The 25,750-nt window shown below is 41.2% G+C and overlaps 2 protein-coding genes across 7 annotated transcripts; both read left to right on the top strand.

The window, feature by feature from the left end:
- Positions 1 to 9,389: 9,389 nt before the first annotated feature.
- Positions 9,390 to 14,592, top strand: LOC125006987 (taste receptor type 1 member 3). The gene is made up of 8 exons (XM_047583539.1): positions 9,390 to 9,593; positions 9,715 to 10,015; positions 10,116 to 10,472; positions 10,554 to 10,970; positions 11,078 to 11,281; positions 11,399 to 11,519; positions 12,485 to 12,855; positions 13,630 to 14,592. The coding sequence occupies exons 1-8, from the start codon at positions 9,397 to 9,399 to the stop codon at positions 14,224 to 14,226; spliced, it is 2,565 nt and encodes an 854-aa protein (XP_047439495.1). The 5' UTR covers positions 9,390 to 9,396; the 3' UTR covers positions 14,227 to 14,592.
- Positions 14,593 to 15,359: 767 nt separating this feature from the next.
- odad1 (outer dynein arm docking complex subunit 1) lies at positions 15,360 to 20,336 on the top strand. 6 transcript variants are annotated; one of them, XM_047582663.1, is made up of 15 exons: positions 15,360 to 15,414; positions 15,929 to 16,036; positions 16,119 to 16,215; positions 16,309 to 16,498; positions 16,593 to 16,718; positions 16,812 to 16,925; positions 17,080 to 17,147; positions 17,225 to 17,412; positions 18,401 to 18,535; positions 18,798 to 18,880; positions 19,001 to 19,169; positions 19,491 to 19,654; positions 19,752 to 19,855; positions 19,941 to 20,031; positions 20,134 to 20,336. In XM_047582663.1, exons 2-15 carry the CDS (start codon positions 15,970 to 15,972, stop codon positions 20,233 to 20,235), a joined length of 1,698 nt encoding a protein of 565 aa, XP_047438619.1. In that variant the 5' UTR covers positions 15,360 to 15,414; positions 15,929 to 15,969; the 3' UTR covers positions 20,236 to 20,336. The 6 variants fall into 6 exon arrangements, with proteins under 6 accessions (XP_047438619.1, XP_047438616.1, XP_047438621.1 ...); XM_047582660.1 differs by having other exon boundaries at positions 16,116 to 16,215; XM_047582665.1 differs by having other exon boundaries at positions 15,362 to 15,414; positions 15,958 to 16,036.
- The last annotated feature ends 5,414 nt before the right edge of the window (positions 20,337 to 25,750 follow it).

Genomic DNA, 25,750 nt, shown 5'->3' with positions numbered 1-25,750 from the left:
GACTGGCTGATTGGCCTGGCTCATTTACATCGTCCCCCCCCCCCCCCCCCCCAAAAAAAATGTTAGAAGTGCCAAGGCAGTCATGTTCTTTAACAGCAAGCTCAGACTTTGTGGAAACAGGAACAATAATGTACATGTTTATTTCTAAAATTCGTAATTGTAAGGGGGTAAAAAATTAAAGAGACAGATTTCAAATTCTGGGCATCACGTGTCATAATTATTAAATACAAAATTAAAAGTAAATTAAATAATTAAGGAAGAAGACCATTCAGTGTCGTATGAATTGTTCTCTTTTTCTTTCTGTTCTCTCAGTGTACAGGGCAGCAAGCAGCAGGGCTGATCTTCCGTGCCGTAAAGGTGTGTGATTAACTTTGTGTGAGTCAGATGCAGGTGTTTTGCAATTGAAGCAAGGCCTCCTCCAACGCCACCCCCTTCCCCAGGTTTTTTAAGTTTATAGTCATGAGGAATCTTCACACGCAAGCCAGCTGTCAGTCAGGAGGAGCCACACAGCACACAGGTTATCATTCATCACACTGGAGACAGTTGGAGGGTCTAAGGCTGGAGCGTCTGTGTTTACATGGTGACAGATTTAGACCGGGCTCGAATATGACTGATCTCTCCCGTGGGAGAATAGTTGATAGAAGGCAAAGGTAGAGTTTGCACTTACTATGGTTGCGGATAACAGCCACTGATAAACATTTAATTAGGTTCATAGAGGGAGAGAGACAGGGAGGTGAATCCAGGTCTTCAGATAAGATTTCTATGAAGACTTACAGGACAGTCCTTCTAATTTAGGCTGCTGGAGTTTGAACAGAGTCCAGGGTCTTCAGTCTAATCCAGAGCCCATCCCTCTATCACAGCGCAAGCTTGTCATCATGACGGCTATTACCAATGCATGATAATGGTGATGACTGGAATTGTCACTTGCCTACAGTAATGCAATGTGGATTTTCCAGTAAGGTCACCAGAGTGACGCAAAACCTGTGTCTCAAAAGCGCAAACTGAGTCATCTGTCCAAATAAAATGCAATATACCTACTGTGAGCACAGTGAGCTTTATCTTGTAGGCGAAAGCGAAATGTGGCAAACCTGGTTCACAATAGGGTTGGCATGATACAACGACGCTCTTCTCAACATTTTAAAACTCTGTAGTACTTAAGTGAAGATTTCCTTCTGTGTTGTAAATTCATGGTTTCTTGGCGGGTCCTTCAAACTCAACGCAATTGGGTATATTTGAATGGAGTTTTAATTTATAACTAATCTTATTCCTAGCGGTCAGATAAACTGATACTGATTTTTTTACAATATGACAAGATTGCAGGGAAAAACAAAACAAAACACAGAACCGGCTGCAGATTGAAGGAGATGATCACATTTTTACCTTAAAGAAATGAACATGTGAATGCCATTATAAATAATCCACATTGTGTGTGAAGTGGACAGTATCCACAGTTCACTCTGCGGTATGTGCACAAATGCATCCTAATGTTCAGGTTTGGGTGAAAACCAGGAATTTAATCTTTTATTGTGTGTTTGTAAACAAACAAACAAAAAAACGTGAACGTCGGCTCAACATCAGCGGTGTGAACTACAGCTCTTAATGTCAGAGCTTAAAAAGTGGAACAAATGACAGTGAAGTGGACTGACAGTGAAGTCCAGGCTTTGTCAAGTCTATTTATGACATCACTGTATCTTGTTGTATGTCTCTGAGAACTAAGATAACAGTGCTATACCAAATGCCAGACACTTAAGCCTTCCTATTTGTCAGTGCAAATAAACAAAAGAAAAAATGCCCTTGGAGGTATGCTGTGCTCAGGGTAGACATTTGTTCCTTGTGATCGTTACTTTGTTTGTAGTTGTGCTCAGGGAATCCTCAGATCTATTTAGATCTATTTAGAGCTTAGTGTGCTTCATCCTGCTGATGATGTACAGTATTTTCTCAAACAGTGCGGTGCCCATTTAAACCATGTTCAGAGCAGGCCGATTGTTGCTTCATACGAGGAAATGAGGTAACTGAAAACTATTTGAACATGGTTGTCAGTGGTAAAGTCACCGTGACAACACTATGTTCTATATTTCCTCCAAGACTGAAGTGTCCTGTGGGCCTGCGAGTACAGCTGAGATAAAGACTTGAAAAAGACATCTTTCAATTAAAGTGTCCTTTTGAAATACTTTTCCAATGATCCAATTTTATCAAATTGACTGACTGCCTGTAATGAATGAACTCTGAAGTACTGCCCAGGTTCTGAGGATTTTGTCTGCTCACTGTCGGCACAGAACCAAATGTTAACATTCACACATTCAGTTTTTTTGGCTGAACCAATCATCTGTTCCCACATATATTTCCGAATGCCAGACGAGTGAAACCGACAACCAGCTGGTGAAGACGCCGAAGATCTGCTTGAAACAGATATTCTCTCCGTGGAATACGTGGAGACTCCTGAACTAAAAGGACTGTGAATTGTGGATCCACATGTTCACCAGGAGATTATCATCAGCTTAGACATTCCCCATCCATTACCTTCTTTGACCCGAGTGGCTGTAGAGGCTAATAAAATGAGAACATCACAGCAAAGCAGGCTCAGTTCTGATACAGAAAACCCACCACATGAACCACATTTATTTTCTCTTTTTCTTCCTCCTCTGTCTTTTTTCCCTCTTTCCACTCACCTACATAGCTGCCCTGGGGCAGGCTGCACTGAAAATAATTGAAATAGTGATACACTGTCAGGCAGACCTAATGAGCAGCTGGAAACTGCAGAGTTACCGCCATCACCTGCAGCTCACCAGCGACTGCTGAAAAATTTGAGCCAGCAATGGAGTGATAAGAGTAATGAGATGGCTCTGCTTGATAACCAGCAGTCTGTGTTTTTATCTATATAACAAAGAGATTCATATTTGCCATATTTACAAATGTGTTTAGAAGTGTATGTATTTCATCTTTAGTTTCTCAATTGATTTTTCTTTTTCTTTTTTTTTCAACTCTAGTTGTAATTCTCAGGTATCGGTCGACCATATGAGTGATGATAGTGTCCTTTTATGTTGGACATATAAAAAGCAAAATTCAAATAAAATGATGAAGCCATTTATCAGGAAAATGCAACCAAAACCCCCATCCTCATTCATCCTTGTGGTGTGAAGCATGAAAAGGGCTATGACTGGAGTTTGGTTCCCTGAAATGACTAGGCATGTGTCTGCATGGGGCAGCTCCCAACCTGTGCTGAGGAAGACAGACACCCAGAGGGTCAGATTGTGGCAGCTGGTACGTTTCTAAAAACAGACAAGCCCTCCCCTACTCACCCCTCCACCGTCCTCCTCCTCCTCCTCCTCCTTCTCCTCCTCTTCCTCCTCTGTTCTTCACAGCAGATGCTGACCTCTGTCTGTCTTCAGAAAAAAGCAATTATTGAGTCAGAGGGGAAAACACACCTCTTTTTTAATAAAACCACATCAACTCATCTGCTGACTGACAGCCTCACTGTCTGACTCACACATTGCACGGAAACACGGAGTGAAAAGGTTCACCAATGACAGGGAAAAACAGAATTAGAGGTCTGAAGAGAGGCAGAGTCATGCAGCCAGGACTGCTTCAGGCAACAGACACCCCAAGCTTTCATTTCCCCTTCATTTATCTCCTGTAAACAGCAGCTCCCTCCTACACTTGTGCACTGGAATCTGGCTACATTATCTTCTATTATGTCTCTAGTTTCCTTCTGACTGGGCTCTGTTCCCTCTCCTCTCTCTTCCCCAGTGACTCTAGGACTCTGTTCTATGTCAGCTCGTCCTCTTACATAAGTTTGACCAGGTAAAATTCCACTGTGCTCGCCTGCTCCCTGCTCCTCCAACTTTCAAGTGTCTCACCCTGTGGTGACAACAATTTCTTACTGTTCAGATCCAGCCGCCCACTCATAGGATGTTTTTCCAGCTGCTCACAAACAGGCCGCCTCACTTCAAACGAGGCTTGAATGGAGGCTGCACCTCTAAGAGTCGGTCATCTGAATACACTGTGTCATTGTTGAGTGTTAGCTCCTTCTCTGTGGAGTTTCCTGAAGCTACTTGCGGACTCTGGAACCTGCTGTGCGCATTTTAGCTCAGTGTGTGCAAGAAGAAGCGAAGATTCTCACATGCTAATCAAAGTTTGAGGCATAAATCTGACGTGGACGCTGTAGTTTGGGCGCTTTTTCCATGAAAGCATCTTCCTTTCAAAACTTTTGACTGAGGGACAGACAGCTAGATTCAGATTAATCCAATTATTCTCTATAGGTTACAAAATTATTTTGTCATTTTGTACACGCTTATCCTAAAACAACCAAATGCAGCCATTTCAACATTCCCAACCTGATTCCCAACCTGGCTCCAAAACGTTTGTACTGCGACATATTCTTCTGCTCCTACGCAAATGTAACTGTATATTTCCATGAGAAATATCTCGCATCACCCGCTCTAGGAGGCAAAAGGAGGAGGGGACCAGAGATCGCAGATAAGTCATTTGATGAGTCACACAGTGAAGGATAAAAGATGAGACCTATCAGTTAGCTGTGGGATGAAACATGACACCACCACGGACGCACATTGACACACACGCACTGTAATACACACACAATCAAGCGCGACAGACGTGAAGTCAAACATTAAGAGCTTTCGGCATATGAATGCTCACTTGAAATCCACAGATCCACGGAGTGAAACACAAATAAAGTTGATTAGCTGTACACGCTCTGGCTGATGCAAAGCACTGTGCAAAAGCAGACTGTGCAAGTGCCAGATAAGACATTGTCTACTGTTCAGTGTGAGCCATACGTCCGTGTATTCAGCTTCAGCTCTGAGAGGATGGTTTGGCGTTTGCTGCACAACCTGGGCAAACCGTACTTCACTTCATTCGTCCATAATGTCACCAAAATTCACACAGCCGTGACAGCACTGTGCATTTGTGATAAATGAATCAATCTTTAAGGCGATGGTAGATTTTCAGAGTCTTTAGTCTCGCTTTGTCTCCCTCTTCCAACCCACTGCAGAATAAATCACACATTTCCTGCCCTTGAAATAGAAACTCTACAGTCTGTGTGACAACTGTGCAAGTCAGCCGCATGCCAGTCCCTTATGATTTCATAACACAATACAAGCCTCCAACACCAGGTATAACACTTACCCTCTTTACTCAGATTATTCAACAAGCTCATAAAATTCCCACTGCTTCCACACTATTGGCTGCTGTTAGCCAGTCAAACAGCGCTGTGTAAGTAAGTAGTGAAGGCTGGCAGAGTGCATGGCACTCTTGCCCCTGATTTGAACTCAAAAGTGTTGTCAGAGCCCAGCACCAAAGGCTTTTCTTTTTTTCTTTTTTTTTTTTTTGCCCTGACCTGAGGGTTAGTCAATAAAGAGTGCAAACATCATTCTTGCAGTCCTTGGACAGAGTTAACACAGTTCTAAGAATCCGTTTAATTTGTACTTTTTTGTTGAATTTTATCCAACTCGGCGCTGTGTGTGTAACAAAATGTCCCAGTAGCCTCCGCAGAAATGGGGGACAGATGGAAATATTTGCAGATGTCCAAACAAGGCCTATAGTATAGTATTGTTTATATATCTCTGCACATGTGCATGTATGCACTAATGCAAATTGCAACACACTTGTGAGCTGCACACGACACAAGCACACAGGGTGAAGACACGAAGAAGAACAAGTTTTACTGCTGGAATGGGGGAGGATGAAGCCTTCATTTAACCCTTTGAGGTGAGCTGAATCACCTCCGTGAGCATGTGTTCCGAGAACTCTTGCGAGAACACCCTAGCCGGTCGAACGCCGACCATCATGCGACGAGGTCTCGCTGTTCCCACATCTCCTTCTCCACAGAGAGGATGTGGACAGATGGTCTCATGTCCAGTAGCACAGTTTAGTATTCTGCTGCCTTGGCTGCACAGACTCGCTGTCTGCCTGTCCTCACTCTGCACAGAGAGGCTGGCTAATAATTTGTCAGCCCCTGTGGGGTATGAGGCCAACATGTCAACAACGGGCCCAGTGTTTCTCCGGCCAGCAATGGAGATTAGAGAGCAGGGCTGATCCGGCCATTCTGCAATCAAGAGGGGGGAGTGGGAGTAAAAGAGGGAGAGAGGAAGCGAGAGAGAGAGAGAGAGAGAGAGAGAGAGACGGTGGTATTCCTGAGTCTCTCTAAGGGAGGGAGTGCAGCTCAGAGTATGTTTTGCAACAGTCACAGCCATCTGGGACAAACAGAATGGGCGCTAGTGGCACCTTGTGCTTTCCAGCAACAGTACAGTAACACCAGCATAATGTGAGAGGTTATATATTTCTTCACATCGGGACACGGACATGTGTATTGTTCCCCTGTCCCCCCCCCCCCCTCAAAGACTGCCTACGTTTTCGTCAATATGAGAGGTGTTGAGCAACAGCGGTCTCTCCTCTGCAGGCCATGAGGCTTACAGGTGGAAATCTACAGACAAACACAAGATAAATGGTTTGAGAGCTGCAGGACAAAACACGTTTCTTCCGATTCTGAGTGAACCAAAACATCAGGAGCGCGAATATAATTTCAGCATGTACTCAGGTTGACTCCCCTTTGTTATCAGTTGTTCAAACAGCCCTTTGCTACACTGTGTACCTGCTGCCCACACGGCTGCACAGAGCTCCTCCTTCCGTCCATCAGCAACAACAACATACGTCTGAGATTTCGCACCCAGGGCCTCTAGCTCTACATAACATAAATATTCTCTAGTGCCATATTTCAGCAGCCCTACAGGCAAGGCAGACTTGTGGGTAATGCTGATAAAATGCACACATCTGACATCTAGTGGCTGGGCTACAGAAATGCCTATGCACACATTGTGGATTTCAGAGGCAAAATACAAGATGGACTAAACAAACATATACTGTACAATTTATATATATAAGATAAATACAAGATGGACTAAACAAACATATACTGTACAATTTATAAAGACAATATCCAGAGTCTGGAGATTCAGAAAGGATGGACAAAATCTCTCAATCTAGCTTTTTGTGGCATCTGCATGCAAGTGGCTTTATGTCCTGTGTAATATTATTACATTTTTTAACTAAAAGACTTGTTTGTGGGGCGGATTGCTGCAGAATTTGCCATGCACAATGCTAAATCAGTGCAGTTATGTCTAGCGAACAGTGCGTCTAGTCAAACAAACAAAACAGAAAAGCTTCTGCATGTGTGTGACGTTGGCGCAGATCATCAATGAAAGTTTTCCTTAGCTACAACGCACAACAAGGTAAAAGGTGAGTTCATGCTTGAGAAAGAAAGCCGCTCAAACCTAAACAAGATGTTAATCTGAATCCACCGTCGGCAAACAAACACTGAGCCCGCACTAATCGCTCTCAAGCCTCAGTCAGACACAAGCAAGCAATTTTAAATGTTTCTGCAAATAAAGTGATCCTGGCCATTCATAGGGAAGATAAAACGTCAAATGTCAGCATCTGGTGAAAGAAAGAGTTGCAGGTAACACGAGTGGATAGGCTGGACTAAAGAAAAACATGGCATTTCATCACCGGCCTTCTTACGTCAAGATGACTAACAAGATAGGCAACAGAATGCCTCCTTTATGTCCCTGAACAAACCCTTCCTGTAAGTGATATGTCCTCAAATCAGACATCAAATGTGTACACATGGGAAAATAACACCAGTAAAGAATGTTTGTATTTTCACTGTAATGCAGTTGAAATGCACAGCAGGGTAAAACCTCTGTATTATTATGTCAGTGGGCAGAGCCTGAGCTATATGTTTTAATAAAACCCAAATTCTTAACAAATGACAATTAGAACTAAAGGTGTTCATGAGGTAATTGCTTTGGGCTGTGGCTTTCCCTAACCCGTTTAGTAGTATCTCTTAATCAAATGAGAACCTTTGTTCACATGAGTGATTCATAAGAATACTTTTAGTCACGTGGTGCAAAGAAGAAAACTTGTGTTTACTCTACTGTGTTTTCGTGTCTTTGAACAAAACTGATTAGTCCAAAATATTAAAGGCAAAAAGATTACAGGCATTACAAACGAGGTTTGTTCAGATGGCCTGTTATCAAATTTACATTTTATCTTTCTCTTCTTTTCAATTCAGTGACTAATCATTTGTCCTTGCTTAACCAAAGGGCAGGAGGTAGGAAAGGCATTTGCAAACAAAATGGATACCTGGAAGAATTGCGGTTTGACTGTCTCTTCTCTTTCATTGTTTTTCAGCTGGTGTTTTCGTGTTTACTTTGCATTGGTTTTACCTGGGAGATCAAATTTCCGGAGAATTGCATGTCAACTTTGCACTGTTCCCAGGTGTGAATGTCTGCGATCAAAGTTATTGACTTATTTCACCCGATCAGGCTCCTCCAAACTAATGTATCTGTATGGCACTGTTTCATACTAATTTAGTTAAACGCGCTTTAGGTATTATAAAATATTAGAGCAAAAACATCTATGGTTTAGAGCTGACTAAATAACTTCAACTTGTAATTATAATAAAACTACAAAAACAATGAACAAAACTTGACAGCATGTTTACAATTTTATGAAAAGACTGTACAAAAGGGCACCTGTTCATTGCAGGTTTATGCAAATGCTTTGGGAGGAAATGTGTCAATTTGTTTTTATTACATGCAAAAGAACATGCAAAACCAGCTCTGAGGTGACACGATTAAAAAACCATGCAATGAAACAGATCACATAATAGAGGGTACTATTAACTCAACATTAGGGTAAAAAGCTATTTGTGGTTTTTACAACCGCACAACGACGGCACTAACAAAGAAACAGCAGTTTCACTTTTCAGCAGATACTGCAAGCCACCTGCAGAATGTTTGACAAGTGAGGTTTTGCTGTGATACTCAGTGGTAGAGGACAGAAAGGGATTTACTGTTTGGGCTCATCCCCCGGCAAATGGTCACAACAAAGATCATCGAAGTTCAAACCACAAGCAAATGACAGGAAAATGCACTGGAAAGATGAACACTGCTAGGATACACACAAACACGCGGAAGGTGCAAGGTTTCCATCTTACGTAATATTATAAAGTGAAAATATTATTATATTATTATTAAAATGCCACCATGTACCATCAAAATCAGTTATGTAATTACACCTACGAATACAGTACATTCATTCTGGAAAAATAATAATAAATAAATAAATAATGATATAGAAAAATTCTCAATAAAATGTGAGAGATTTTATTTCATATCCATTCTGCAAAATCAAAATGGTGGCCAGTATTTTAAGGGCCATTCCCCACGCTTTGCTGTTACTTAAATAAACACCTTCAGCTGACCAGGGAGGGGAGGGCTTTGAGGTGACTTTGCATACAACCATATTTCATAACACTCTGACACATATGTGCACTGTTCTCATTACCCTCGCTCCAGTCTCCAGCCGATCTGCATCATGGCTCCACGTTGTGTTCTGCTGGTTGTGTGCTGTTGTGCGTTCAGCGCTGGGACTTCAACTGAATGGTTCCGCAACATTTCTACCAGCCTCTTCCATTTGAATGGGGACATCAAGCTTGGGGGGCTATTTCCCATCAACGAGCTCTCCAGCAACCTCAGCGACAGGAAGGAGCCTAACGCCATCAGATGTGAAAGGTTATTTTATTATTATTATTTTGGCAGTAATTACCCTATTATCTGAGATTGCGCATCAATGCATGTTTTAATCTGACTAAAGAGGCCTCTGCTTAGTTGTTTTGTTGTTGTGATCCAACAGAATTAATACCTTTGGACTGGGTCTCGCTGTAGTAATGAAATATGCAGTGGATGAGATCAACGGAAACCAAAGTCTGCTCCCTGGCATCAAGTTAGGTTATGAAATCTATGACACATGCAGACAATCTGCCGTCGTCGTGAAGCCCACAATCTCCTTCCTAACGGCAAATTCCACCAAAGCACTATCTGTGAAGTGTAATTACACCAACTATGAGACCAGCATATCGGCTGTGATTGGTCCTTATAGCTCAGAAATGGTGGCGGTCATCGGAAAACTTCTCGGATTCTTTCTCATGCCACAGGTTTGAAATATATTTAGTATTAAGTAGCATTTCCTTGAATGATGAATGTTTTAAATGTTCTCAATTCAAATGTGGCATAACACGACTCTTCTCACTTCAGATTAGCTTTGGGGCTACGAGTGAAAAATTCAGTGATAACCTCCTGTACCCGTCATTCTTCCGTACGGTGCCTAGTGACAAATGGCAAGTTGAAGTCATGGCACTACTGATAAAAAAGTTTGAGTGGAACTGGGTGGCGGTGGTTGGCAGCGAAGAGGAGTATGGACAACGAGGTGCGCAGGAGTTCTCCAAAATAGCAGAAAACATGTCTGTCTGTGTGGCCTATCAAGGCCTGATTCCAGTTTACAGGAACCCTGACTCAGCGATCGCAACCATCATTGACAATATTAAAACCACCAAGGTTAAAGTGGTAGTGGTGTTCGCTCTCGTGCAGCAGGTTGAGTTATTTTTTAAAGAGGTCAGTGAAGCAGAGAATCAAAGCACTTTACATACAGTAAATTGTACAGTTCAGTAAATCAACCAATCTAATCTATTCCAGGTAATCCGGAATAATGTATCCGGTGTGTGGATTGCCAGCACAAGCTGGGCCATTCATGATCAACTACTTTCTCTTCCCAACATCCACACAGTTGGTACAATCATTGGATTCACTGATGAGACACAGACCCTGGATCTGTTGACCCCTTACACACAGGAACTCTTTAACAAAATAAGTAAGGAGAGGGGAAAGATGTCCCATCCAGAGCCAGCGCCTAACCAGCCCAATAATCCCTGCCCACAATGCTGGAACTTGTCACCTGCTAATATTAGCTTGGTGAATGATACGGTGGTGCAGAGATCTGCTTTCAGTGTGTATGCTGCCATCTACAGTGCAGCACACGCACTGCACAACCTGCTTGAATGCAATTCAACTGCTTGTCAGTGGGGACCTGAAACAAAAATCTATCCCTGGAAGGTGATTTCCTTTTTCTTTGATGTAGATTTATATGTAGATAACATTTGCACAGATTTAAGCAACTCCAACATTACATAAGGAATACTTATTTTATGCTATTTTTTCAGCTGTTGAAGGTTTTGAGGAACACTTCCGTCGATTTCAATGGCACACGGTTAGTGTTCGACAGTAATGGCAATCCAAATATTGGATACAAAGTAATTCAGTGGGTCTGGACACGCTCACATGTGGACATTAAAACGGTTGGAAAATTTTATAAAGAACTATCTCTCAACAAGTCTGACATCACATGGCACACTGAAAACTCTGAGGTAATTTCAGAAGTTACTAACAAAATATACTTATATCATTTATAAGCTTTGTGGTCACATTCCAGCTATTCGTGAACTACTCTGAATTTCTTTGCTACTTCTCTACTACTTGTGCAGGTTCCTCAGTCCACTTGTTCAGCAGCCTGTGAACAAGGCCAGGTCCACAGAGTCAAAGGCTTCCATTCTTGCTGTTTTGACTGTATTGACTGCAAGCCTGGCACTTACAAGGCAAATGAGGGTAATGTGATTGTCTGCTGATATGTGACACTTATTTAAATGAACCCTGGTACTGCAACGTTGCTAGAAGGATGTTTTCTGACTATCTCACCTGTGTAATATTAGGCTACAGCCAGATTATAACATTATTTTTAACATAGCATAAAGACGACTGGAGCAGGAAAAACAAATCAAACTGTCCCCATCCAAATGTAACAAAATGCTCTTGCTAGAAATGCAAGGACGTTTATTGTTTGACAAGACTTGGGGAAAATAACTGGAGTTGAGGAGAGGAGAGGGGTTAAAGGAAAAGGAGCATTTAGAATTGAGGAGCCCATCTCATAAAGCTCCTGGTTTGTGTAATGAAATGAATAATGGAGGGTGGGACGGAACCGGACGAACAGAGAGGGAAAGGTGTTTGACACAACTTGTTAGGTAAGCATGGAGTGACATGATGTGTGGTCTCCTAAACGTAAATTATAACAGCTTTATATGGTCTTAAGAAAAAACAAGCGTGAACACAACAGTGTTTACTTTGAAAGGGATTATGTGTTGACCTCTTTAATGACCTGACACACACCCTCCAAGAGTCTTTTTTATCATTGTAAGGTTTCCAGGCACAGCAAAGGAATTCCTGTAAGTCAGTGCATGCACCAATGAAATAGTCTCACACAAAGCCCCTCTTAAACCCTCACTTGTTGAGAGGTGCTGGTAGGCGACGTTGTTAAATTGAGCACTTTGCTATATTTCACTTTCAGGCTCATGCACCACATGCTTGTCCATTGCATTTACCGTCTGGAGCAACTTTGGATTCACCAACTATAACCAGCCCGGTGGTTATTAGACCATTTTACAATCTGAGACCCCTGTGTCACCTTCAAACAAGGCTATGCCTGTTTTCCTTGCTTTTAATGTTTTTATGCCAAGTTATGCCTACCAGGTTTAAGCTGTCATACTTGTTAACCAGTTGTTCTTTTTGACTCGTAGATGACATCCAGTGCACTGAGTGTCTTAAAGGTCAGTGGTCCGAGATCCGCAGCACTAATTGCACCGACCCCACCTTTAAACATTTGTCCTGGGACACACCTGAGGCCCTGCAAATGATGCTGTTTGGGGCTCTGCTGCTGGTTTGCCAGGGGGCAGTGGGTGTCGTGTTCCTGATGCACAGAGGGACCCCACTGGTTACAGCCTCAGGGGGAGCCCTTAGTTTTGTGGCCCTGCTCAGCCTGATGGGAGCCTCTTTAAGTCTCCTGCTCTTCCTCGGAGAACCGGGAGATGTGGTGTGTCGTCTTCAGCTGCCACTCACATCCATTTTCCAAACTATCCCCATCTCCATTATCATGTCACTGTCGCTACAGGTGAGGAATGAAATGAAAATGCTGCCCTACAAAGGCAATGCGCAGCAACTGCAGACCCAGTGAAGTTGAGAGGAAAGGGGTTGAGACTTTTCAGCTGCATCACAAGCTATGGAGCAGATAGAAAGGTTTTCCTATATATTTACCTGTTTGTTAAGCCAAGTTCTGTTGGCTGGAGGACAAATTTGATTAATGCTCACAATGTAGACAAGCATGAATTATATTTGTAGATTTCCAGAAATAAAAATGTGGCTAACTATAGGAGTTAAATGTTACACGAAGTTCACTAGGTTTAAGATAACAAAAAAATTTAATGCAATTAACTTTAATTTGTCCCACATTTATTACACTTTAAATTACAATTTAATAAAGTTGTGAGTGTGATTTAAAAAAACTTACCCAAATCTCACAAAACTCCCTCAAGCCAAAAGGGGAAAACTAGCTATCGTTACCAAGAGTTTATTGGTTATTTTCTTCTTTTTTTTTTTTTATTATCTGTTGCTTGATTTAATACTGGAACAAAGAAAATTGTTAAAATATTCCCCAAATAGACGTTTTTTGTTTTTGAGTAATGACCAGGAAATTAATTTATTAATTAAGTTATAGCTGCAGCTATTTTAGCAGCTAGCTTAATCTAGCCCCCTCACTTAGTAGTTAAGGTGATGCTGGTTCAAATGTAAACGTTAGTTGTTGTCATCTATATGGAAAAAGAGAAATAAAATCATGTTATTCCTCAAAATAAGTGCACAGTGTAACCAAACCCTTCTGTTCTGACAGATATTTTACGTGACGGAGTTCCCAAAGATGGCTGCCTCTCACCTACATATATTACGAGGCCCTGGGAGCTGGCTGTTTGTGCTGGTCTGCTTTGCTGTGCAGGCTGGTCTCAGTGGCTGGTACGTTAGAGACGGACCAACGCTGTCTGAATACGTTGCTAATATGACAGTAACCTTTGTGACTTCATTCCTGGCATGTCCTGTGGATCCTCTGCTTGGATTTGCCTTGATGCAAGGTTTAAATGGTGCAATGGCCCTTGTTTCATTCATGTCCACCTTCATGGCAGTGAAGCCTCTTCATCAGTACAACCTGGCCAGAGACATCACCTTTTCCACCCTGATTTACTGTGTGTTTTGGGTTATCTTCATTCCAATCTACATAGGCTTGACCGACAAGAATAAATCTATTGTCCATGTTTATTTCACACTGGCCAGCAACTTAGGGCTGTTGGCTGCCTACTACTTCCCAAAATGCTACTTTCTCTTAAGGAGACCTGAGCTAAATACACCAAAACACTTCTGTACTTTCTTAGAGGGCGTCCCACCAACACCAGTTCAGGAGGAGCAACAGCCACAGTCACAGTCACAGTCGGGGTGATAAACATGGACTCAATTTTAGGAATAAAACCAGCTACAATGTCATTTCATGAATAAAACAATCCATAAGAATACCAAATAATCACATATTTTGGAAATGCTTTGTATGTTCAGTTAATAATGAATGTTTATGTAAGAAAGCATTTTTAAAACTTAGACCTAAAGATGTATATTGCATTAGGACATATAGGTTGTGTTGCTGAATGACACTGTAATGATGTAAAAATAGTGTGTGGATTTTCATAGTAACCGTATGAAATGTGTTGGTATTATTTTTCAAGAACATTTTTGTGGTTTCTGTTACGAATATCGATGTTGATAACAACTACACAAACTGAACAAAAATAAGTTGCTGAAATAAAACATATTATAAGATGTTTTCTTTTAAATTTGTTCTTTTCTTGTGTCTGTGGATATAGCAAGACTTTAAAGACTGAAAGATTCTTTTTGAATAAATCCTTCAGGACTGCAATACGTAGTCATATTCTGACTAGACTTAATAAATATTTCAAGAAAGGTTGTTAAAATCCATAATTACAATATGAATTAACAACTTGTCATGTCATGTCAGATCAAGCCTATTTAATTACGTCAGAGTAAAAGTACTTGTTGTGCAGATAGCTCACTAATACTGTATGAATACTGCTGGGTAGCTTAACCTGTAGCACATACAGATTTTATATTTTGGATAGATTTCAAATGTGCTGCAAAGTTTAATAACTTTAATAACTTAGCGCTTGTAAAAAGAACAGACTTCACCGCTGAATACACAGGCCTAATCAGGATTTTTTGACCTCATCCATTCATCGACTGTTTAATTTCATGTGTACTGTATGTTTTCTGTTGAATTCACACTGTAGCTTCTTACAGAGAGTGGCACAATCTGAATAAGTTAATGCATTCATCACTACGATGTTTTTGTGGTAATACCACAAAAATGTAAACTTTGTTGAAATGTTGAATAATAGTTCTAGGTGTTAAGCTGTTTCTAAATTGTTTCTTGTTGTATTTTGTATATTTATTTATTTAACCTTGTACACCCTGGGACGCCACAGACCGCACCTGCGAGTCTCAGCCCAGGGACAAGTTGACCCACAAACCTAGCAACGGTTGCTAACAACTCAGTTCGCTGCGCAGCCGCAGTGTGTCCTGTACGAAGTCGCTGGGTTGTTGCCTTTCAAACTTTTAGGTGGTGAGATTAACTCTTATTCGTCCTAAACTAATTTTTAACCTTTATGGTTTTTACCTGTCTAACTATATCCAAGTTAAATATTTCAAGTCTTCCTTATTAGCTAGTAAAATTCATGCTACATGTTTTGTTTTAGCTACATTAGCATTTCTTTGTGGTTTATTTTGATAATAACTAGAGAGCTTAGCTCTCTTAGCTATGGATTTATAGCTAATAAACAAATTAAGCTGCAGCTATGCAAGATAAGTGTTTCTGAAGATACATTTGTATTGTTCTTAACTAAACTAATGCAGTGATCCTTTGTTGTTCTTTAAGATGCATACAAAATGCAACAGTCACAGGAAAAGTAGCCTATGTTTTCAAACGTATTTTCCAATAAGAACTTTTCTACTGTAAGTTTCAAGCTGTATGATTGACACATTTGACAAAAAAAAAAAAAAAACAGGTTTGATTAATGTAATGGTTAGAAGGCAATCATATTTCCACTAATACAAGCTCAACATTATTTTTGTAGGACAGTAATACCTGTCTACTCCTGTGCAGCCCACTGTCACCATGCCTCGAGGAAGATCAGCCACGAGCGTTCGCTCAGACAACACTGAGGCGGACATTGATGGAACTGGTAATGATCTTTGTGCTGTTTATTATTAATCCTTTTGCGTTTTGATAAGTCCACAACATTGAAGGGATATTTCTTCAAGCAGAATCAGAGATCGCCAAGCTTCAGAGACAGTTCAGGATCATGGAGGGAGATCGGCAGGCCTACAACATCCAGGCCCGAGAGCAGATCCGCAAACAACAGTGAAGTAGCACTACACACCTACCTGATACTGTAAGCAGCGTGTGCGCTCGTTTTGTTTAATCTGATCAACTGTTTGTGTGACATGCATGAAGGCAGGAGATCGAAAACCTGCTGAAGGAGCAGGAGGAGCTTCATCGTAACCTTGTGGTGTGTAAGAGTGCGTCGCGTCAACAGCAGGATAGTGAGGACACCTTGGGTCTTCAGGCTCTGCTCGAGCACAGAGACATGCTTGAGGAAGAGCTGGACAAGGAGAAGCAATGTCAAAAAGAGCTACAAAAAGAGGTTTCATGCTTAGCTCTTTGTGTCATGTCATGCATCCCCATCGTTTTGGTCAGAAAAATCACGGTCAATGTTATGTGTCTATGATGTGGGAAAGATCTGGAGCACGGAGTCGAAGCTGGCAGAGCTGAGGAAAGGCGTGGTCAGTCACAGTGATCCCCAAAGCTCGGAGACAAGGAAGACTCAGAAGGCCATGCGCACTTTGGAATGCAAGCTGGACAGAGTGAGTGATGAAAGTCATTATCACAAAAAAGGACATATTTGCCCTTTATGTTTTACGTTGCTTGATTAAAGTTCGCCTTTGTTCTACGCCTAGGCCACGACACGCTTTAATGACCAGTTAAACAAAAACACCCAGTTTAAAAAGGAGCTGCATACTCTTCATATTGAGCGCGCCCATTTCCAGCAACTACAGAACAGGCTCAACAAGGTCAGAGGCTACAACATATGTGTCGCTTGTCTTGTTCATTTTTTTTTTATTTTCATTTAGCCTGCCTGTTTTTTAATCAGCTTTTCATGCTCGAGTAGAGGTTCTTAACTAAAAAAAAAAACATGTCTCTATGCACGACACCTGTGTGTTGTAGGAACTGCAGGAAGTCCGTAAGAAGATCGGGGAAATCATCAGTAACTCCACTGCTGCTTACGACGCAAGGTGAGATCTGCCATATAGTAGTGCGGAGTATATCTATGCTGCGATGTATAGCTCACATTTGCAACCTGTACATTAAGGTTGGAGGCTCAGTCCAAGATGGCCATGATCAGGGAGAAGGCAGTGAAGGACCTCGCCCAACATAACGCTGAAATGAAAGAACTGGAAAGGCTCATGGCGCACGAGTTTATCTTGAAAGAGTTCATGTCCACCAAGTGCAGCGAGAGAATCGAGCAGGACAACGAACAGGAAATGGGACTCAAGCAACGTAAGAGGCCGTCACTGTGTTGTAGTTAATGTAGTTAATAATTACAAATATGTTAGTTGTGCAGAAAAGAAAAATGGCTGAAGCGCCCTCAAACCTATGGTGAACTGGAAAAGAACTAATAACTGAAGGAAAATGGAAAAAAAAAAAAAAAACATTTAAAAAAAATCCAGGTCCAGGTTCTCAAATGGGTATGAAAAAGAAAAAGGCCTTTAATTAAACAGGTTGGAGTCATTAAAAAAACATGTACGTGTTTCGGCTTGCGCCTTCTTCAGGGTGTGGAGACATTGCTGTTAGAATGATAAGTATATTATTTAATGGTACGTGTGAAACTTCTTCAGTCTTCAGCATATGCTATAGAAATGCTCAGCCAGACTCCTACAGTGTTGTTTGCCCCCTGTTTTTAAACTGGACACTATGTAATAACAAAAATGTATATACATCCATTTTAGCGTTAAAATTACAACGAGAAAGATACTGGTGGACACTAATTACACTAATGGACCTATTTTTTTGTGCAGACTTTGTAGCAGTTCCAGCGCTGCAAGAAAGCTAACGGTTATTTAGGATTGTGCAGCAGAAATGATCAGGCGGAGGTGTGATTAAATGCTGGATGAGTACTGAGTAAATCAATAAGACATAAAAATAGGACAGAGAACATTGTTAACATTGTGTGAAAGTACAGTCAGTACTAACGGCATGTCCTTGAATGCCCTAATATAAACAAAAGATTTGTCTCCTGGTTCTTGTTAGCTTGTTTCAGACACTGGTAGCTGCACTGTTGAAAAAAAAATATAAACTTAAGCCACTGGTGCACACGTACAGCATAAGAATGTGACGTACTAATGTGTTGATTTAGCGAGTGTCAGCTGTGATAATGTGAGGCTTATGTGAATAGTAGTTGGAGCAACTGTTGATTTTGCTCCTCAAGATAAAGATAAAGGCTGTTATGATCATGCTGTTATGACTGTTTGGGTTTTGTGCGTCCTAGTGTCGGAACTGAAGGAGCAGAGGAGGACAGACCCTGGGGAAGAGTCACTGGATGCTCTGGAGGAGGTGTTTGACAGGATCCAGACTGTCACAGGGGAGGAAAACCTGGATCTGCTGGTCACTAGGTTCATCCAGGGTAACGCAACACAACCTCAGGAGTTTATGATCATTCATACACAAAGAGAATGAACCTTACAGTGTTTCTGTCTATGGAACTAATCTTTACTAATTTGGTTTCAAATGGACAACACAAAAGTCAAATTATGAATGTTAGTTTAAATATAAGAGACACTAAAGCTGAATATATTTAAGGTCATACATTGATTATAAGACTAATCAGTCTCTTCCGTAGAAGATTTAAAATGTATTTCCTGATGTGCTGCTGTTTCATTCTGTAGTTGAAGACCGGAACTTTGCACTCTTCAATTTTGTTAATGAGCAAAACAACGAAGCTGAGGCACTGAGGGATCAAATTAGCCAGGTAAGACCCATTAACATTAAGAAAATGTAATAGCAAGGGGGAAAGGTTTGGGTGAAAGCAAGTCACGGAGAAGGTTTACATAATATACTTATCAGTTTACTCAAATGTGTGGTCCTGCAGATCCAAGAAGAGATGGAACAGTTTCGAGCTAAAGGTTTACAACAGGAGCAGGAGCAACTCTCTGTGCTGACAGACATTGACAAGCAACAAAAGGAAACTGAATCTCAAGCGGATGATTATGAAAACCAAGCCAACGCCATGAGCAAAGTCCTGGACGAGATTAAAACAGGTTCAACAGTGAATGTTTTACAGATAATTATTATTATAATTCACAATTACTATTCGGGCAAGTGTTCAGTTAGTTTATAGTGACTCCACATGATAAAATGATCAAACCTACAGCCAGATGAACTTAAAATTTGTAAGGAATACGAAGAAGAACAGAATGCAGTGAATTAATTATGAGCAGTTCTTTCAAAGAAAAAATATTCTTCTTATTATTATCACACGGACCAGTAAACCTGCTTTAACATGCTGCAGCTTTGTTGGGTGAAAAAATAAAAAATAAATGTTGTAGATAATTCTGACTTTTGTTTCTTCCATTTCACAGGTGTGAACAGCATCTTCACTGACATGGAGTGTGACCACACAGTGATTGAGGATATGCTGGGCTCCTCTGCAGGGATCACAGAGAACAACATAATGTCCTACCTGGGTTTAGTGGAACAGAAGACTAATGAGCTGCTCTCTGTACAGGCTTTCATCAACTCTAAAGTAACCTACCAACCTTATATATGACCCTATATCATCTTTTGTGAATGTAGAGCGTTTTGGTTAATTTCTGCATTGTAATACAAATGCATGTACACAGGATGTGGAGAAGGACTACAATCCAAAAGACCTGGCTAAATTCCTCTTGGGTCAGAATCCAAAGCTTCTTCAGCAAAATATTAGCATCCAACCTGCAGTCAAGAGGTCAGCCTTTCGTTTGTTGAAGAAACATGGAAGTAAACCCGTACATTGAGCTAACGAACGTGTCTGTGTTTCTCGGACTCTCCAGTGTGGACTACGATGCAGAAGAATCTCCAGTTACTGATGAGGAAGAGCGGCCACTTTCACAAGGGGAACTTCGCAGAAAAATACTGAAAGGGGTAAGCTGAATGGAAAAGGGCCAATTCTGGTGTTTCTTTCTTTTTTTTATGTACTTTCTTCTGCTTTGATCTGATCTGATATTTTTGGGATATGATTTCTAGGTTCAGCAGAAAGAGAGTTCTGCCCGTCAGGCGACCAAATCTTCAAAGACCAGTCAGCAGTTTGACGGCAGACGGCGCTCTGCGGAAGACGCGCTAATCTGACACGCTGACCTGATCAGCGTTAATGTGCAGATATTAAAATTCAGATCCTCATAAATTACCGTAATAAAAATCAGTGGAGGCCGTGACCGCCTCAGAAACCATCTTGACTGCTGCAGGTTGCACATGCAAACATTTAAAGCTTAATTACGTTATATGTATGTCACCTTTTATGATGAATCATTAGGCCTGCTGTATTATATACTTGTGTGATTTGTTTAGTTGGAACTAATTAGGTTTGGAGCTATAAAGACTCTGGTAACCAGCTGTCCTTTTGATGTGTGACTTGCCATCTGGCTTTGACTATGCAATCTGGTCCCAGTGCAGCCCTCCCTCCTTCACTGGCAGCGCTTCATTACATGATACTCGCTGCCATACTCAAACACAAAGGTTGGGGGCAGCAGAACCTTTTGTAATTCTAATTGGCCTGCTGAGACGGTGACTCGGTTTCCAAAAAGGAGATTTTAGAGCTTCACTGTACACGCGGATTGTGTGAGCACACGGTTGTTTGTGGCGTAAGCATGTTTATTCTTACATACATGAATTTAACTCAGTTGTTTAGATTTATTTATTCATTCTGAGCTTTGTGTGGCCCGATTATTATGAACATTTTCCTGTTTGGAAATAATAGGATTATTCTTACATGTATGCAGATGAATTTAACTCATTTATTAAATTTATAATTATTGATTATTTATTTAGCTTGTGTGCAGAATAAGCACCGTACAGAGTCTAACATTTTAGGGTAGTATTCCATTTCTTCTTTCAAAGTCTCTACGTTCACCTAGAATATTTAGTTTAATGGTTGAACCTGTGAGCATTTTTTTTAAAATCCTAGCTTGTTTCTTCACCTATCAACTTCAACAACTGTGATGTAGACATTTGAGGCCGGCATTGCAAATATACTGGATGAGATTTAGGCAGATTTTAAATCTTAAAATGTTCTAATCAGAAGATTTTGTTTGGAAAAGCATCACATTATCATTCAAGGCGGAATATTTTTTATTTTTATTTTTTTCAACAGGCCTGGAAGCGATCCTTAAATAGATTGTCATCAGTGACTTTCCCATTTTGTTCATGTACATCCTGGACAGTTAACATCAGCCTGTCACATATTTGCACCGGCAGATTGCCACATTATTTGCATGCGTGTGTCTGTAATGTCAGGAGCATAAAACAGTCTGTGTAGCTTGTAATACCAGTAAAAGAAAAACTTTGATCCCTCGGAGTTTCAAATGTTACCTTATCCAAACATCCTGGAGCGGGTGTTGGGGCAAAAATGGCATTCGCAGCAGAGGGTGCCTTCCCACGAAAGAAAGAGAAAATCAGGATGGAGCATTTATTTTAAGAAACATACTCTTAAAAGCAGCTCAGTGAAACAATTGACAAAGCATTTGACTATATTTAGGTTTTAAAGGTCACACTGATGTCATGTTTCATTTTCTGATCGTGGGCTGCACAAGTGAAGGAGGTAATTTCGGCGAGGCCGTATCAGTCTGAACAAAGAAGACGCACATTTTGATCGTTACGTCAATTATTTTGAGTTCTTTGGTAATAATTAGGTTGTCAGTTAAAGTTTTTTTTGTTTTTTTCCCCCCAGACAGTAGCGATTTCGGGAAGTGAAACTGCTACTCTGTAAACATTTATGACTGATCGACCAATGACTTGGTTTGCTCAAGATAATCCCCCTTGCAGTCTCGACTGTGTGGCTATGAAAACAGATTATCAGAGATAAAAGGGTGCTGTGGAAAAGCGGAGGGGTGGTGGCGGCGGTAGGAGATGAGATGGAGGAGGCAGCTTTCTTTGAAATTCTACTCTCACTTAGCCCCCCCTTCCCCCCCCCTCCCCAACAAATTCTCTGTGCACACGGCTCTCTGCATTGCCATAGAAACCTTCCTTTTAATCACAACAGAAACCTCATTTCCTGCTCCTCACAAAGAGTCCTCATTGCCTGTAGAGACCGCCTGCATCAGCCATTTCCAAGGCCCACCTCCTTCTGCGGGCTGAACCTACCACCAGCAGCCCCTTCTTTCTTTTACCCCCTCCTCTCCTTATAAGCACATTTTCCACCTTTTCTCCAGCTTAACAGTCTTCCTATTTTCAATTGAAACTTCTTTGCACATCATCATCACCATCATCATCATCACCATCATGTTGCCAGGTTTATTTCATTCTTTCCTGAAGGACTGGAGACAGGTGAGGTTGTTGGATCGAGTTTGACTCATGCTCATAAAATCCAAACAGTTCTTAGAAACACCAACACCTTCAAACAAGAACATGCAAGCACAGAGGTAGTGTTTCTCCAAACTCTTATCTAGCTGCTACATGCGTGCCTGCCACCGTCCTGTTATGACAGTGACTGTGTTTCTAGTCAGTTGTTAAGTATTTAAATCTGTATGTAAACTTCATTTCTTCTCTCTACAGGACTTTTTTTTTTTTTTTTTTGCAAATCACTCTCTACTTCCTGTCCTCACTCTTGTTCTGCTTTAGGAACGACCTGTTCCCTTTATCTCTGACCAGACTCAGTAAGTCTGACTTATTTTGTCTGACTTATTTATCTTTGCTCTGTTCTCCCCTCTCTCTCTCTCTCCCTCTCTCTCTCTCTCTCTCTCTCTCCCTCTGATTGTTTATTTGGGACTTTTGCCAGGTATTTCCCCAGTCAGACTGCCTGCACCCACAATGCTCCCACCCCTTGAAGATCGCCCCACCCCCCTCCCCGAGCACTCACACCCCTCCCACCCTGCCATGAATGTTGCTAAGCAACCACCCTCCATAAGAGCTGGTGCATTTTCCAGCCAATCAAATTACTGAGCATATTTTTGAACAACCCAGAGGAAGCGCAGAGGATATCACTTTTTAAAATCAGGCACTAAGTCATTCATGAGGTTTTTTACACGTTGCAAATGACTGCAGCTGTTTCATCTGAGTGCGTATACATGCTTCTGGTAAGGGAACGTTTTCAGTGCCAGTGCATCCTCTGCAAGTGCTAAGAGTCTGCCACAGGGTGGCACCACGACCAGTTTCTCTGTTACCACACAGACTGCAAGATATTTTTTTTTTTTTTTTTTTTTTTTTTACTGCTGTTGCTAAGCAATCCCGACTCTCATTTCTTACCTGTGAAACATTTGTGATTTTTACAGATGTCCCTGACACCATTTTGTCTTTCTTATCACCATTTTGTAATGCACCTCGGTCCACGTGAAAGGGAAATACTGGCTGCACTATAAACCCCCATTTACAGCCAAAATATAAGCCTTATTAAATCAATACATTATTGCAATTCAGATTAGAGGAAACAGGTCTGCACATTTCTGCTGGTGAGGGACCCGCGCGGTGGACTTCCATGCTTGGGTTAAATATTAGCCTTGAACAGTTTCAGTTGGCTTCATCTCATCATGTAGGAGGCAGGAAGTGTGCTCTTGAGTGATTAGGCCTGCAGCTCTTTACCACTACCAGCAGCAGAGAGATCTGTGTATTTTGTAGTTGACAGCTTCTTGTTTTCTTCTTGTGAAACACTACACTGGGTGTATAGATGTTTTGGGCATCTGTAAAGCTGACGGAGCCCCGTTATTTTATTTTATTCTTTTTTTCTGTATCACTAATTTGTTGTTTGTCTTTTACACTCTCCAGGTCCCTGCCCCCCTCCCCAGTCCCCCTGTGTGCGAGTCCCTCATCTCACAGCTTTGGTTGCTGTGCAGATGGCTCATTGTTGGTGCTTCACAATGGGTCTAAGGTCAGTGTGCCTCATGCCATCAACACACTCAAACTTCTTCCCTCCAGCTGTCTCGTGGCTTTATTTGCAGTTTATCTAAGCTGATTTTCTATCAAACATCCCCGCCGCTCGTGTGTAAAAGGTTTTACTATGGTGTTGAATTAAGAGGAAGTTATAAACCCACACAGATGCAGCGTAGAGATAGTCTGGACATATCGGGCCTGTAAACACGTTAACGGATATCATCCTGTCTTCCATATCTGAGCCGCACCAAGGCCCTCGATATAACCACTGAGGTGCTCGTCACACGTCTTGAATCTTCAATGATGTGTCAGTTGCATTCAAGCTTTGGAGCGTGTGATATCTCTGAAACAAACCAGACACTTGAATATCAGATCAGCCAGAGAAATAGAAATGCAAATCTACCATCTGCTCTATGATCCCAAACCTGCTCTTGTTCGTTATTCACGAGCTAATGCAATAGTTACACATAGCCAAACCATTCATGTTTAATCAAGAGGCGCACTGCACTTCTCAAAAATACTGAACAGAAGATCAGTGCAAATGAAAGAATTAAAAAAAAATTTTTACTCATATAAAAAATGCTATTCACTTTTGGACATTTACAGTGAAAGAGACAAAGAACATACATTTACAGACCACTGACTGTGGCAGAATGATATAAAGCAGGTGTGTTTTGCCTTTGTGATAAATAGCCTGGTGTTTCAGTGCGCAAATTGAAAACTGCTGGGCACCGCACGGTTAGAGCAACAGTAGCCATGAGGTCTTCAGGCTGCCGTGCAGCAGGAAAGAGCAGGTAGAGTGAAAGGCGGGAAACTAGAAGGAGGTGGAGCTTTTCTTGCAGTAGGATTTACTGGAAATTTCCACTTTTTTTCTGGCAAGACAGTTACAGGGGTGGAGCTAAGAGGTGGAATAAATAAGGTGGCAGAAGTTCAACTGAATCGGTGTCACTGAAGGAAACTCTGTTACTCCCTCCACTGGTTAGACATAAGCCTGATGAAGTATTTTAGTGTTACAGTCTTCTCTTTTGTTTTAACTTGTTTTAACTTGTTTGACTTGTTTCGTTTGTTGTTTCACACAAGGACAACCCCTTTTCCCCTCACATCCACCTGAGTACTGCAGCCTACACTGAAATAACGAATGCAATTTGTGACAGTTATTTTGGGGGAAATGAAACAAGAAAGCCGGGAACATTTTACATCAAACACACATACAATGCAACACTTCACATCTGTAATATTTCCTTTCATTCATCCACTTATTTCTTCTCAGGAAGCTTTTAGGAATCCGTCACTGTGGCTTCACACCCATTAGAGATGACCTTTTTCCCATTGGTTTCCTCCAGCGCTTCTAACCGCTCCACTAGTCCTTGTGGCATATTCAACTTTACGCTATACACCTTGTACCAGAATCAGTGCACAGTCTAATATTATCCAGGATTTCTGCTGTTGGGGTTTACTTAATATTCCTTCTTCCCACTCCTTTTTTGAACAGTTGGGCTGCGTTTCTGTTGATATACATATTTTCAAGATTTCTTTCTTTTGTATGTACAAATGGTTACATATTTATAATACGTGTTCAAATGTTTGAAATAGATATTTTTATATTTTGCAGTTTTTTATATATTGTTCCACTCTCCCTTTAGCTTAATGGGCCAAATAAGTATTATTACCGCAACTGATCCATTTTCCCACCTTTCATTAATAATTAGATGACTCACCTAGATGCGATTTGTCTTGTTTCGCTGCAGAAACATCAGGGAAGAAGCTAAACCTCCTCTCATTT

Source organism: Mugil cephalus, chromosome 4 (assembly GCF_022458985.1).
Source record: "Mugil cephalus isolate CIBA_MC_2020 chromosome 4, CIBA_Mcephalus_1.1, whole genome shotgun sequence".
Classification (NCBI taxonomy): domain Eukaryota; kingdom Metazoa; phylum Chordata; class Actinopteri; order Mugiliformes; family Mugilidae; genus Mugil; species Mugil cephalus.
Note: the sequence above shows the minus strand (reverse complement) of the source record. Positions and strands in the feature narration are given on the sequence as shown.

What these genes read in the sequence shown, in the direction of transcription:
- LOC125006987 (XM_047583539.1), top strand. Translation starts at nt 9,397, where the DNA reads ATGGCTCCACGTTGTGTTCTGCTGGTTGTGTGCTGTTGTGCGTTCAGC. An exon ending in AACGCCATCAGATGTGAAAG is followed by an intron (nt 9,594 to 9,714) that starts GTTATTTTATTA and finishes GTGATCCAACAG; the next exon opens with AATTAATACCTTTGGACTGG. An exon ending in CAAAAATCTATCCCTGGAAG is followed by an intron (nt 10,971 to 11,077) that starts GTGATTTCCTTT and finishes CTATTTTTTCAG; the next exon opens with CTGTTGAAGGTTTTGAGGAA.
- odad1 (XM_047582660.1), top strand. Translation starts at nt 15,970, where the DNA reads ATGCCTCGAGGAAGATCAGCCACGAGCGTTCGCTCAGACAACACTGAG. An exon ending in GGCGGACATTGATGGAACTG is followed by an intron (nt 16,037 to 16,115) that starts GTAATGATCTTT and finishes TATTTCTTCAAG; the next exon opens with CAGAATCAGAGATCGCCAAG. An exon ending in TGGAATGCAAGCTGGACAGA is followed by an intron (nt 16,719 to 16,811) that starts GTGAGTGATGAA and finishes TTCTACGCCTAG; the next exon opens with GCCACGACACGCTTTAATGA.